Source organism: Coregonus clupeaformis, unplaced genomic scaffold, assembly GCF_020615455.1.
Source record: "Coregonus clupeaformis isolate EN_2021a unplaced genomic scaffold, ASM2061545v1 scaf0044, whole genome shotgun sequence".
Taxonomy (NCBI): Eukaryota; Metazoa; Chordata; class Actinopteri; order Salmoniformes; family Salmonidae; genus Coregonus; species Coregonus clupeaformis.
This window is the reverse complement of record NW_025533499.1, coordinates 584,562-600,019: the sequence shown is the minus strand read 5'-3', so window position 1 is coordinate 600,019 and position 15,458 is coordinate 584,562. Positions and strand designations below refer to the sequence as shown.

The window sequence follows — 15,458 nt, the reverse complement described above, 5'->3', positions numbered from 1 at the left end:
CTGCACTTCCTAACTTCCTGCCAAATGTATGACCATATTAGAGACACATATTTCCCTCAGATTACAGCGATCCATAAAGATTTCGAAAACAAACCCAATTTTGATAAACTCCCTTATCTACTGGGTGAAAAACCACAGTGTGCCATCACAGCTGCAAGATTTGTGACCTGTTGCCACAAGAAAAGGGCAACCAGTGAAGAACAAACACCATTGTAAATACAACCCATATTTATGTTTATTTATTTTCCCATTTGTACTTTAACTATTTGCACATTGTTGCAACACTGTATATAGACATAATATGACATTTGAAATGTCTTTATTCTTTTGAAACTTCTGAGTGTAATGTTTACTGTTAATATTTATTGTTTATTTCACTTTTGTTTACTATCTACTTCACTTGCTTTGGCAATGTTAACATATGTTTCCCATGCCAATAAAGCCCTTAAATTGAATTGAAATTGAGAGAGAGCGGGAGAGAGAGACAGAGAGAGAGAGACAGAGAGAGAGAGAGAGCAATACAGAGAGAGAGAGAGAGAGAGAGAGGGAGGGAGAGAGACAGACAGACAGACAGACAGACAGACAGACAGACAGACAGACAGACAGACAGACAGACAGACAGACAGACAGACAGACAGACAGACAGAGAGAGAGAGAGAGAGAGAGAGAGAGAGAGAGAGAGAGAGAGAGAGAGAGAGAGAGAGAGAGAGAGAGAGAGAGAAAAATATTGGTCTTCCAAAAAAGGTCCAGTTGCCATGACCACAAATACAAATTCCATCTAGACACCATTGCCCTAGAGCACACAAGAAACTAAACATACCTCGACCTAAACATCAACACCACATGTAATTTCCACAAAGCTGTGAACGATCTGAGAGACAAGGCAAGAAGGGCCTTCTATGCCATCAAAAGGAACATAACATTTGACATACCAATTAGTATCTGGCTAAAAACATTTGAATCAGTTATAGAACCCCATTGCCCTTTATGGTTGTGAGGTCTGGGGTCCGCTCACCAAAAAGGAAATCACAAATTGAGACTCTGCATGCAGAATTCTGGAAAAATATACCCTGTGTACAATGTAAAACACCAAATAATTCTGCAGAGCAGAATTAGGCCGATACCCCTTAATTAAAAAAATCCAGAAAAGAGCCGTTAAATAATACAACCATCTAAAAGGAAGTGATTCCCAAACCTTCCATAACAAAGCCATCACCTACGGAGAGACGAACCTGGAGAAGAGTCCCCTAAGCAAGCTGGTCCTGGGGCTCTGTTCACAAACTAACCTAGGCCCTGCAGCCCTCAGTATCACTCCTACTCCCCAGGCGCTATCATTTGTTGACTTCTGTAATCCCAAAAGCCTTGGTTTCTTGCATGTTAATATCAGAAGTCTACTTCCTAAGTTTGAGTTATTCACTGCGTTAGCACACTCCGCCAACCCTGATGTTCTAGCAGTGTCTGAATCCTGGCTTAGGAAGGCCACAAAAAACTATAACATTTTCCGTGTAGATAGAACTGCCAAAGGGGGTGGAGTTGCAATCTACTGTAGAGATAGCCTGCAGAGCTCTATCATACTATCCAGGTCTGTGCCCAAACAGTTTGAGCTTCTACTTCTAAAAATCCACCTTTCCAGATATAAGTCTGTCACTGTTGCCGCTTGCTACAGACCCCCCTCAGCCCCCAGCTGTGCCCTGGACACCATATGTGAATTGATTGCCCCCCATTTATCCTCAGAGTTCGTACTGCTTGGTGACCTAATTTGGGATATGCTTAACACCCCGGCCATCCTACAATCCAAACTAGATGCCCTCAATCTCACACAAATTATCAACGAACCTACCAGGTACAACCCTAAATCCGTAAACATGGGTACCCTCATAGATATCATCCTGACTAACTTACCCTCTAAATACACCTCCGCTGTCTTCAACCAGGATCTCAGCGATCACTGCCTTATTGCCTGCGTCCGTAACGGGTCCGCGGTCAAACGACCACCCCTCATCACTGTCAAACGCTCCCTAAAACACTTTAGCGAGCAGGCCTTCCTAATTGACCTGGCCCAGGTATCCTGGATGGATATAGATCTCATTCCGTCAGTAGAGGATGCCTGGTTGTTCCTTAAAAGTAATTTCCTCTCAATCTTAAATAAACATGCCCCATTCAAAAAATACAGAACTAAGAACCGATATAGCCCCTGGATCTCCTCAGACTTGACTGCCCTTGACCAGCACAAAAACATCCTGTGGCGTACTGCATTAGCATCAAATAGCCCCCGCAATATGCAACTTTTCAGGGAAGTTAGGAACCAATATACACAAGCAGTCAGGAAAGCAAAGGCTAACTTTTTCAAACAGAAATTTGCATCCTGTAGCACTAACTCCAAAAAGTTTTGGGACACTGTAAAGTCCATGGAGAATAAGAGCACTTCCTCCCAGCTGCCCACTGCACTGAGGCTAGGAAACACTATCACCACCAATAAATCTACAATAATCGAGAATTTCAACAAGCATTTTGCTAAGGCTGGCCATGCTTTCCACCTGGCTACCACTACCCCGGCCACCAACTCTGCACCCTCCGCTGCAACTTGCCCATGCCCCCCCCCCCGCTTCTCCTTCACACACATTCAGACAGCTGAGGTTCTGAAAGAGCTGCAAAATCTGGACCCCTACATATCAGCTGGGCTAGACAATCTGGACCCTTTCTTTCTAAAACTAGCCGCCGAAATTGTCGCAACCCTTATTACTAGCCTGTTCAACGTCTCTTTCATAACGTCTGAGATCCCCAGAGATTGGAAAGCTGCCGCGGTCATACCCCTCTTCAAAGGGGGTGACACTCTAGATCCAAACTGTTACAGACCTATATCCATCCTGCCCTGCCTTTCGAAAGTATTTGAAAGCCAAGTTAACAAACAGATCACCGACCATTTCGAATCCCACCGTACCTTCTCCGCTATGCAATCCGGTTTCCGAGCTGGTCATGGGTGCACTTCAGCCACGCTCAAGGTCCTAAACGATATTATAACCGCGATCGATAATAGACAGTACTGTGCAGCCGTCTTCATCGACCTGGCCAAGGCTTTCGACTCTGTCAACCACCGCATTCTTATTGGCAGACTAAATAGCCTTGGTTTCTCAAATGACTGCTTCACCTGGTTCACCAACTACTTCTCAGATAGAGTTCAATGTGTCAAATCGGAGGGCCTGTTGTCTGGACCTATGGCAGTCTTTATGGGGGTGCCACAGGGTTCAATTCTCAGGCCGACTTTATTCTCTGTGTATATCAATGATGTCGCTCTTGCTGCTGGTGACTCTCAGATCCACCTCTACGCAGACGACACCATTTTGTATACATCTGGCCCTTCATTGGACACTGTGTTAACAAACCTCCAAACGAGCTTCAATGCCATACAACACTCCTTCAGTAGCCTCCAACTGCTCTTAAACACTAGTAAAACTAAATGCATGCACTTCAATCGAACGCTGCTGGCACCCGCCCACCCGACTAGAATCACTACTCTCGACGGGTCTGACCTAGAGTATGTGGACAACTACAAATACCTAGGTGTCTGGTTAGACTGTAAACTCTCCTTCCAGACTCACATTAAGAATCTCCAATCCAAAGTTAAATCTAGAATCGGCTTCCTATTTCGCAACAAAGCCTCCTTCAATCATGCTGCCAAACATGCCCTCGTAAAACTGACTATACTACCGATCCTTGACTTCGGCGATGTCATTTACAAAATAGCCTCCAACACTCTACTCAGCAAATTGGATGTAGTCTATCACAGTGCCATCCATTTTGTCTCCAAAGCCCCATACACTACCCACCACTGTGACCTGTACGCTCTTGTTGGTTGGCCCTCACTACATATTCGTCACCAATCCCACTGGCTCCAGGCCATCTATAAATCACTGCTAGGCAAATCCCAGCCTTATCTTAGCTCATTGGTCACCATAGCAGCACCCACCCGTAGTCTGCGCTCCAGCAGGTATATCTCACTGGTCATCCCCAAAGCCAACACCTCCTTTGGCCGCCATTCCTTCCAGTTCTCTGCTGCCAATGACTGGAACGAATTGCAAAAATCTCTGAAGCTGGAGACTCTTATCTCCCTCACTAACTTTAAGCATCAGTTGTCAGAGCACCTTACCGATCACTGCACCTGTACACAGCCCATCTGAAATTAGCCCGCCCAACTACCTCATCCCTATATTGTTATTTATTTTGCTCATTTATTTTGCTCACAGATACCCCAGTATCTCTATTTGCACATCATCTCTTGCACATCTAGCATTCCAGTGTTAATACTATTGTAATTATTTTGCACTATAGCCTATTTATTGCCTTACCTCCATAACTTGCTACATTTGCACACACTGTATATAGATTTTTTTTCTGTTGTATTTTTTACTTTGTTTTGTTTTACCCCATATGTAACTCTGTGTTGTTGTTTTTATCGCACTGCTTTGCTTTATCACATTGGAAAGAATTTACAAAAAAACAGCAAACTAGAATGCTGTTTGGCCCTAAACAGAGAGTACACAGTGGCAGAATACCTGACCACTTTGACTGACCCAAACTTAAGGAAAGCTTTGACTATGTACAGACTCAGTGAGCATAGCCTTGCTATTGAGAAAGGCTGCCGTTGGCAGACCTGGCTCTCAAGAGAAGACAGGCTATGTGCACACTGCCCACAAAATGAGGTGGAAACTGAGCTGCACTTCCTAACCTCCTGCCAAATGTATGACCATATTAGAGACACATATTTCCCTCAGATTACACAGACCCACAAAGAATTTGAAAACAAACTCAATTTTGATAAACTCCCTTATCTACTGGGTGAAAAACCACAGTGTGCCATCACAGCTGCAAGATGTGTGACCTGTTGCCACAAGAAAAGGGCAACCAGTGAAGAACAAATACCATTGTAAATACAACCCATATTATTATTATATTATTATTATTATTAATTAAGTTGATTTATTTTCCCATTTGTACTTTAACTATTTGCACATTGTTACAACACTGTATATATACATAATATGATATTTGAAATTTCTGTATTATTTAGGAACTTCTGAGTGTAATGTTTACTGTTAATATGTATTGTTTATTCACATTTGTTTACTATCTACTTCACTTGCTTTGGCAATGTTAACACACGTTTCCCATGCCAATAAAGCCCTTAAATTGAATTGAAATAAACTCAGAGAGATAGAGAGAGAGAGAGAGAGAGAGAGAGAGAGAGAGAGAGAGAAGTCACGCAGTCAACAGTTCCTGACTTGTTATAACTTTCTGGTTGTTAAGAGTGAGATTAACAAGATAAAATTACCATAAAATATAGGTAATCAAATTGTACAACTGAAGATCAACACAGGAGGAAAAGATTGACAGAGTGTGAGTTAAAAGACCAATCTTAATCGTGCTAGCTAGCCAAATTCAAATTTGTCAGCTAGCTTACGTCTAGCTCCAACTGTTTACTGGTGGTAACCATAGCAACATGGCCACTGAGGCAGAGCTAGCAGCGCCAGCAGCAGCAGAGACTGAGAGAATTTCCCCCCACCCCCTTTTTAGAATTTTCAGCAGAAATCAAATCAGAGAAGGGAAGAATCAATTTTAACCACAGTATTCAGAGGGAGAACCCGGAAACTTTGTTTGCCGACTGCTCACACAACAGGACTGTTACAAACTTGTTATTTTAAACAGACCACACTACTATCCTGGCATACAGCTGTAACCAGGCAGTTTAGCTTTACGACAAAGAAAGGCATCTGCAAGGGAAGGCAAATCCACATGTTTGAGGACAGTGAGAAAGACCAGGAAAACAGGTTTCTGACGGTAAACATGTACCAGAACGGCACTGTCATGGTCCAGGGCTGTGAGGCTGCACTCAGCTCTTTGGTGCAGGACTTCCTGGGGAAGAAAGCAGAAACCAAAAAGGACAAGGACACCCCTCCTCTCCACTCACCTCAGGCACTCCAACAGCAGGAGCCCAGGCCTAGACCCACACAACAGGTCTGTCCTCCCCCCTGGCTGCCTACGACCACCATCAGCCTGCTGAGAGACAGGCTGGCTCTGTTAGAGGTATGGGTTACTGAGCTAAAGGAGCAGCCCCCCTGCTACACCACCTCCAGCCCAGACACAGAGCTTCTACAGGACCAGATCAACCGGTGCAGGACCCAGCTGAACAACTCTGTCCAGGAGCTGAGAGAGAGCCTTACCACAGCTCTTGAGGAGGTAAAGGTCACCATGAGGAGAGCCTCACCAGAGCTCTTGAGGAGGTAAAGGTCACCATGAGGAGGTTAGGTCACCATGAGGAGAGGGCCTCACCACAGCTCTTGAGGAGGTAAAGGTCACCATGAGGAGGTAAAGGTCACCATGAGGAGAGGGCCTCACCACAGCTCTTGAGGAGGTAAAGGTCAACATGAGGAGAGAGCTAGTGCAGGTGCACCCAACGATCACCCCAGAGCATCTGCACGACCACTGAGGAAGCAGACAGTAGGGATGTTTGCCAAGTCTCTGAAGGATGTGGCACTTGGTATCAATGACATTTATTTAGAAAGCCCTTTTTACATCAGCAGATGTCAAAGTGCTATACAGAAACCCAGTTTAAAATCCCAAACAGCAAGCAATGCAGATGTAGAAGCACGGTGGCTAGGAAAAACTCCCTAGAAAGACAGGAACCTAGGAAGAAACCTAGAGAGGAACCAGGCTCTGAGGGGTGGCCAGTCCTCTTCTGGCTGTGCCGGGTGGAGATTGTAAGAGTACATGGCCATTTAAGGCCAGATTTTTCTTTAAGATGATCAAACGTTCATAGATGACCAGCAGGGTCAAATAATAATCACAGTGGTTGTAGAGGGTGCAACAGGTCAGTACCTCAGGAGTAAATGTCAGTTGGCTTTTCATAGCTTAGCATTCAGAGGTCGACACAGCAGGTGCGGTAAAGAGAGAGAGAGAGAGAGAGAGAGAGAGAGACAGAGAGAGAGAGAGAGAGGGAGAGAGAGAGAGAGAGAGAGAGAGAGACAGAGAGAGAGAGAGAGAGGGAGAGACAGAGAGAGAGAGAGAGAGAGAGAGAGAGAGAGAGAACATCAGGTCCGGGACAAGGTAGCGCGTCCGGTGAACAGGTCAGGGTTCCATAGCCGCAGGCAGAACAGTTGAAACTGGAGCAGCAGTACGACCAGGTGGACTGGGGACAGCCAGGAGTCATCAGGACAGGTAGTCCTGAGGTATGGTCCTAGGGCTCAGGTCCTCTGGGAGGGGAGGGAGAGAGGACCAGGTGGACTGGGGACAGCCAGGAGTCATCAGGCCAGGTAGTCCTGAGGCATGGTCCTAGGGCTCAGGTCCTCCGGGAGGGGAGGGCGAAAGAGAGAATTAGAGGGAGCACACTTAAATTTACACAGGACACCGGATAAGACATGAGAATTACACCAGATATAACAGACTGACCCTAGCCCCCCGGCACATAGACTATAGCAGCATAGATACTGGAGACTGAGACAGGGGGGGGTCGGGGGACACTGTGGCCCCGTCCGACGATACCCCCGGACAGGACCAACCTGGCAGGATATAACCCCGCCCACTTTGCCAAAGCACAGCCCCCACACCACCAGAGGGATATCAACAGACCACCAACCTACTACCCTGAGACAAGGCTGAGTATAGCCCACCAAGATCTCCTCCACGAGCCCGAGGGAACGACAAACCGGACAGGAAGATCACGTCTGACTCAACACACTCTACTGATGCACCCCTCCTAGGGACGGCATGGAAAGCACCAGTAAGCCAGTGACTCAGCCCCCATAATAGGGTCAGAGGCAGAGAATCCCAGTGGAGAGAGGGGAGCCGGCCAGGCAGAGACAGCAAGGGCGGTTCGTTGATCCAGTGCCTTGCCGTTCACCTCTGGGCCAGACTACACTCAATCATAGGACCTACTGAAGAGATGAGTCTTCAGTAAAAACTTAAAGGTCGAAACCGAGTCTGCGTCTCTCACATGGATAGACCATTCCATAAAAATTGAGCTCTATAAGAGAAAGCCCTGCCTCCAGCTGTTTGCTTAGAAATTCTAAGGACAATGAGGAGGCCTGCGTCTTGTGACCGTAGCGTACGTGTAGGTATGTACGGCAGGACCAAATCAGAGAGATAGGTAGGAGCAAGCCCATGTAATGCTTTGTAGGTTAGCATTAAAACCTTGAAATCAGCCCTAGCCTTAACAGGAAGCCAGTGTAGAGAGGCTAGCACTGGAGTAATATGATCACATGTTTTGGTTCTAGTCAGGATTCTAGCAGCCGTGTTTAGCACTAACTGAAGATTATTTAGTGCTTTATCCGGGTAGCCGGAGAGTAGAGCATTGTAGTCTAATCTAGAAGTGAGAAAAGCGTGGATTAGCTTTTCTGCATCATTTTTGGACAAACAGTTTCTGATTTTTGCAATGTAACGAACATGGAAGAATTTGTACTTGAAATATTCTTGATATGTTCGTCAAAAGAGAGATCAGGGTCCAGAGTAACGCCGAGGTCCTTCAGTTTTATTTGAGACGACTGTACAACCATCAAGAATAATTGTCAGATCCAATAGCAGATATCTTTGTTTCTTGGGACCTAGAACTAGCATCTCTGTTTTGTCCGAGTTTAAAAGTAAAAAATGTGCCGCCATCCACTTCCTTATGTCTGAAACACAGGCTTCCAGGGTAGGCAATTTTGGGGCTTCATCATGTTTCGTCAAAATGTACAGCTGTGTGTCGTCCGCATAGCAGTGAAAGTTGACATTGTGTTTCCGAATGACATCACCAAGAGGTAGAATATATAGTGAAAACAATAATGGTCCTAAAACAGAACCTTGAGGAAGGCTGAAACGTACAATTGATTTATCAGAGGACAAACCATCCACAGAGACGAACTGATAACTTTCCAACAGATAAGATCTGAACAAGTCAAGAACTTATCCGTGTAGACCAATTAGGGTTTCAAACACCCATGCCGCACTGGACAGAGGACCACCCAGAGATCCCTACCAGACCACTGCTCCACCAAGGAGCCCCAGGCCCCCTCAATGCCCAGAGATCCCTACCAGACCACTGCTCCACCAAGGAGCCCCAGGCCCCCTCAACGCCCCACCAGACCAGCGCCCCACCAGACCACTGCTCCACCAAGGAGCCCCAGGCCCCCTCAACGCCCCACCAGACCAGCACCCACCAGACCACTGCTCCACCAAGGAGCCCCAGGCCCCCTCAACGCCCCACCAGACCACTGCTCCACCAAGGAGCCCCAGGCCCCCTCAACGCCCCACCAGACCACTGCTCCACCAAGGAGCCCCAGGCCCCCTCAACACCCCACCAGACCAGCGCCCCACCAGACCACTGCTCCACCATGGAGCCCCAGGCCCCCTCAACGCCCCACCAGACCCAGCGCCCCACCAGACCACTGCTCCACCAAGGAGCCCCAGGCCCCCTCAACGCCCCACTAGACCACTGCTCCACCAAGGAGCCCCAGGCCCCCTCAACGCCCCACCAGACCACTGCTCCACCAAGGAGCCCCAGGCCCCCCTCAACGCCCCACCAGACCACTGCTCCACCAAGGAGCCCCAGGCCCCCTCAACGCCCCACCAGACCCACCGCACCCCACAGGCCCCACCCACCACCAGAGCATCACCACCTCCATCGGCTTCGCCAGACTGGACCGGGCCCAGCACCGGACCACCACCTCTACCAGCCCAGACGTGGCCCCCCACCACTCCACAGGGACCATCAGCAGGACCAGCACAGCTAGGCGGAGGTCCTCAGAAAACAGGAGAACTCTGTATGATTGAGTGAGATTAAACAGCTCCTCCAATACATCTGCACTTAACAGCACTAAATGCGCGCACACACACATACACACACACACATCTATTGTACTAAAAGTTTACTTGTTCAATGAATAGGAATATGACACTACCAGTCAAAAGTTTGGACACACCTATTCATTCAAGGGTTTTTCTATATTTTTAAAAAATTTTAGTGAAGGAAAAGCTGCCAACAAGTTAAATATACTTTCGTCCAAAAATGGCATCAATCTAGCAGTAAAAAAATCAAGTATGTATTCATCCACTCATAGTAAAGAAGACATCAATCTAGCAGTAAAAAACATCATCTATATATTCATCCACTCACAATAAAGAAGACATCAACTTCGCAGTAAAAAACATAAACTATATCTTAATAATATGCCACTTAGCAAACGCTTTAATCCAAAGCGAGTTACAGTCATGTGCACATACATTTTTACGTATGGGTGGTCCCGGGGATCAAACACACTACCCTGGCGTTACAAGCGCCATGCTCTACCAATTGAGCTACAGAGGACCACCTTCACACACTGACAGTAAAAAAGGCATAATTCTAGCAGTAAAAAACATCAACTATATATTCATCGACTCCTAGTAAAGAAGATATCAATCTAGCAGGGCCAACGCGGTCTGGAGTGAAGGAGGAGGCGCGTTGGACAACTACAGGGAGTTCACTCGCCTCTTCCGGCCTGTCTTCGATCACCCACCCGAAGGTAGAGAGGCGGGCGAGTGGCTGGTCCACCTGAGGCAGGGGACGAGGACCGCGCAAGACTTTGCCCTGGAGTTTCGCACTCTAGCAGCTGGGTCCGGGTGGAACGAGCAGGCCCTCATTGACCACTTCCGGTGCCACCTGCAAGGACATCCGAATGGAGCTAGCCTGCCGGGACACCATGTTGTCCTTCAATAAACTGGTGGACAACTGGCTTCTAGATGACGTCCTGGAAGGGCCCTGCCCATTTCACAAACCCCCCAACCTGGATCATGAGATGATGGAGCTGGGTGGTGCGGCGATCCAAGAGAGCGGAGGATGATAGCGCCAGTGTCACTCTGCTGGCACAGGTTGAGAGCTTCAAGTTCCTTGGTGTCCACATCACCAACGAACTATCATGGTCCAAACACACCAAGACAGTCGTGAAGAGGGCACGACAAAGCCTATTCCCCCTCAGGAGACTGAAAAGATTTGGCATGGGTCCTCAGATCCTCAAAAAATTCTACAGCTGCACCATCGAGAGCATCCTGACTGGTTGCATCACCGCCTGGTATGGCAACTGCTTGGCCTCCGACCGCAAGGCACTACAGAGGGTAGTGCGTACGGACCAGTACATCACTGGGGCCAAGCTTCCTGCCATCCAGGACCTCTATACCAGGCGGTGTCAGAGGAAGGCCCTCAAAATTGTCAAAGACTCCAGCCACCCTAGTCATAGACTGTTCTCTCTGCTACCACACGGCAAGCGGTACCGGAGTGCCAAGTCTAGGTCCAAAAGACTTCTCAACAGCTTCTACCCCCAAGCCATAAGACTCCTGAACAGCTAATCATGGCTACCCGGACTATTTGCACTGCCCCCCCACCCCATCCTTTTTACGCTGCTGCTACTCTGTTAATTATTTATGCATAGTCACTTTAACTCTACCCACATGTACATATTACTTCAACTACCTCAACTATCCGGTGCCCCCGCACATTGACTCTGCACCGGTACCCCCCTGTATATATAGCCTCCCTACTGTTATTTTATTTTACTTCTGCTCTATTTTTTCTCAACACTTTTTTTGTTGTCGTTTTATTTTTTACTTTTTTTGTTAAAAATAAATGCACTGTTGGTTAAGGGCTGTAAGTAAGCATTTCACTGTAATGTCTGCACCTGTTGTATTCGGCGCATGTGACCAATAAAAATGGATTTGATTTGATTTAGCACGAGAGGACATGTTACTGCACGCTGTCGTAAATGTTATTTTGGGTCTGGAGGCGGCAGACAGGGTGCTCTCTCGTCACCCGAGGTATCGAACACCCACACTCGTTCAGAGCCCTCTCCTGCACACTGTACCCTACACATCCACTTCCCTGATTACGCGGTAGTTCTCCAGTGTAAGGCGCTGGTCGATTCAGGCGCAGCTGGGAACTTTATGGACAGGTCGTTAGCACATAGTCTAGGTGTTACATTGGTTCCCCTATCCATTCCACTCGCCATCAGAGCACTTGACAGTCGACCATAAGGGTCCGGGTTCGTTAGGGAAGTTACAGCACCAGTCACCATGGCTACCCACGACACTCTTCTTCTATGGTTAGAACTACACAACCCCACCTTTTCATGGCCGCAGAGGATTCTCACGGGGTGGGCGCGAGAGTGTCAGGGTATGTGTCGAGTTGTTTCCGTTGGTGAAACCACGGTGGAAAGTCCTGACACTACCTCCACCATGCGCATTCCCCCCGAATACCTCGATTTGGCACACGCGTTTTCCAAAACGCAGGCGACCAAATTACCACCTCATTGGTCGGGGGAATGTGCGATAAACCTAAAGGGTAGAAGCTGTGCGTCCCAGGAGTCATGTGTATCCCCTGTCGCAGGTTGAAATGGAGGCTAAGGAGACATACGTCTCCGAGTCCCTGCGCTTCAAGTTTATTTTTTGTGAAGAAGAAAGACAGAGGTCTGCGCCCTCGCATTGATTACCGATCACTGAACAAGGGGACAATACGTTATAGTTCTCCTCTACCCCTCATTCCATCGGTAATCGAGTCAATGCATGGGGCGCACTTCTTCACAAAATTAGATCTCCGGAGTGCATACAACCTGGTGCGTGTCCGAGAGGGGGATGAGTGGAAGACAGCATTCAGCACAACGACGGGGCATAAGAATACCTGGTGATGCCCTACGGTTTGATGAACGCTCCATTCGTCTTCCAGTCCTTTGTGAACGAGGTGTTTCGGGACATGCTTGGGGATAGAGGCATACTAAGACCTCCCGAGTGGCGCAGTGGTCTAAGGCATCGCAGTGGTCTAAGGCATCGCAGTGGTCTAAGGCATCGCAGTGGTCTAAGGCATCTCAGTGGTCTAAGGCATCGCAGTGGTCTAAGGCATCGCAGTGGTCTAAGGCATCGCAGTGGTCTAAGGCATCGCAGTGGTCTAAGGCATCGCAGTGGTCTAAGGCATCGCAGTGGTCGAAGGCATCGCAGTGGTCTAAGACATCGCAGTGGTCTAAGGCATCGCAGTGGTCTAAGGCATCGCAGTGGTCTAAGGCATCTCAGTGGTCTAAGGCATCGCAGTGGTCTAAGGCACCTCAGTGGTCTAAGGCATCGCAGTGGTCTAAGGCATCGCAGTGCTAGCTGTGCCACTAGAGATCCTGGTTGGAATCCAGGCTCTGTCGTAGCCGGCCGTGACCTGGGAGACCCATGGTGCGGCGCATAATTGGCCAAGCGTCGTCCAGGGTAGGGGAGGGAATGGCCGGCAGGGATGTAGCTCAGTTGGTAGAGCATGGTGTTTGCAACGCCAGGGTTAAAATGTAAATGTAAGAAACATGACATGTTGTGAATGATAGCAGGAAATTAAGAAATTGATTAAAATGCATGAATAGTGAATAATGATGAGTGAGAAAGTTACAGACGCACTGATATCATGCTCCCAAGACATGCTAACCTCTCACCATTTCAATAACAGGGGAGGTTAGCATTTTATATCATACCCCCAAGACATGCTAACCTCTCCCCGTTACAATAACAGGGGAGGTTAGCTTTTTGGGGGGGCATGATATTTGTGCGTCTAACTTTGCCACTCATCATTATTCAGGATTCATTCAGGGTTATCCATAATCATGGTAGCATCCACACTAACGTAGAAAACATATTATATTCTTATTTACAATAAAAGTGATTCCAAAATGTACAGTTAATTTCTATTGGGCACAAAATAATCTGAAACACAACCAAAACAAACAGCAAATGCTTCTAACAAGTTTGTAGACTCACAAGATTGATGTAGTCATTGCGTTCTGAATATGAATATGGGACCAAATACTTAACTTTGTACTACTTTAATACACATATAAGTGAATTTGTCCCAATACTTTTGGTACCCTAAAATGGGACTATGTACACTGGCTAGGCCACTCCAGGACCTTAATGTGCTTCTTCTTGAGCCACTCCTTTGTTGCCTTGGCCGTGTGTTTTGGGTCATTGTCATGCTGGAATACCCATCCACGACCCATTTTCAATGACCTGGCTGAGGGAAGGAGGTTCTCACCCAAGATTTGACGGTACATGGGCCCGTCCATCGTCCCTTGATGCGGTGAAGTTGTCCTGTCCCCTTAGCAGAAAAACACCCCCAAAGCATAATGTTTCCACCTCCATGTTTGACGGTGGGGATGGTGTTCTTGGGGTCATAGGAGGCATTCCTCCTCCTCCAAACACGGCGAGTTGAATTGATGCCAAAGAGCTCATCTGACCACAACACTTTCACCTAGTTCTCCTCTGAATCATTCAGATGTTCATTGGCAAACTTCAGACGGGCCTGTATATGTGCTTTCTTGAGCAGGGGGACCTTGCGTGCGCTGCAGGATTTCAGTCCTTCACGGCGTAGTGTGTTACCAATTGTTTTCTTGGTGACTATGGTCCCAGCTAACTTGAGATCATTGACAAGATCCTCCCGTGTAGTTCTGGGCTGATTCCTCACCGTTCTCATGATCATTGCAACTCCACGAGGTGAGATCTTGCATGGAGCCCCAGGCCGAGGGAGATTGACAGTTCTTTTGTGTTTCTTCCATTTGCGAATAATCGCACCAACTGTTGAGCTGAATCTCAGGAGTGAGTCAAAGAACTACACTTCCAGAGTGCACCAGCAGCAGCAAACCGGCTGCTTGTCACCTGATCAGTCATTTTCACTGATTTGGAGCACCTGTGAAGGCATGGAGGGGCTCAGTCATTCAGAAGAACAAACTTCAGAGAGAAGACTCCAAGTTCACTCACAGGTTCAGTCCAAAGACGCCAATGGTAAATGGTTAATTCATTTAAGTTATTTAGAATGTTTATTTAAATGTTTAAACTAATTTAAGTTCATTTAAAATGTTTCATTAAAATGGTAACTTTTTGTTCTGTCTTTAAAAGGTGTACAAGCTAATTTACTGTCTAATTTACTGGACAGACCAATCAACTGAAAGCAAACTAAAAATAAAAAAGATTGAGTCGGAAATTTGAGTTGTCCCTGTGTCCTTTGTATGGTGAACAAGAGGAGGACTTGACAGTTGTAAACCACGCGGAGCGGCCTGGCCCTGAGGATAAACGGCTTCAGATCCAGAAATAAGCTGTTGACACAGAGGAAGTAAAGATGGCGGAAGATGTCCTGGGGAAGTCGGTCCAGCAGCTCAAAAAGGAGAGGACCACTGCAAAAAGCAGCTTCACCAGACAAGCAAACTTCATTTCAAGAGGAGCAAGCAGCATGCTTCAAGTGGAGTTAAAGGAGGAATTCGCTAAGCTTTCAGATTGTTTCAGAAAGATGCTCGATGCCAACGATGACTACAGGATTGGACTGGAGGCTGACATGACTGAGGGAAGGAACCAGGTCTTAATGAACAGCAAGAGGCTGACATTGATAGATCTGTAAATGAAGGTGAAACAAAGTTGGCGGAGATAAGAGACATTGTTCAAACAAA

General features: G+C 47.2%; 1 protein-coding gene across 1 annotated transcript; it reads left to right on the top strand.

The window, feature by feature from the left end:
- Window positions 1–8,969: 8,969 nt before the first annotated feature.
- LOC121555710 (vegetative cell wall protein gp1-like) lies at window positions 8,970–9,761 on the top strand. The gene has a single exon (XM_041869544.2). The coding sequence runs from the start codon at window positions 8,970–8,972 to the stop codon at window positions 9,759–9,761; it is 792 nt and encodes a 263-aa protein (XP_041725478.2).
- Window positions 9,762–15,458: the final 5,697 nt, after the last annotated feature.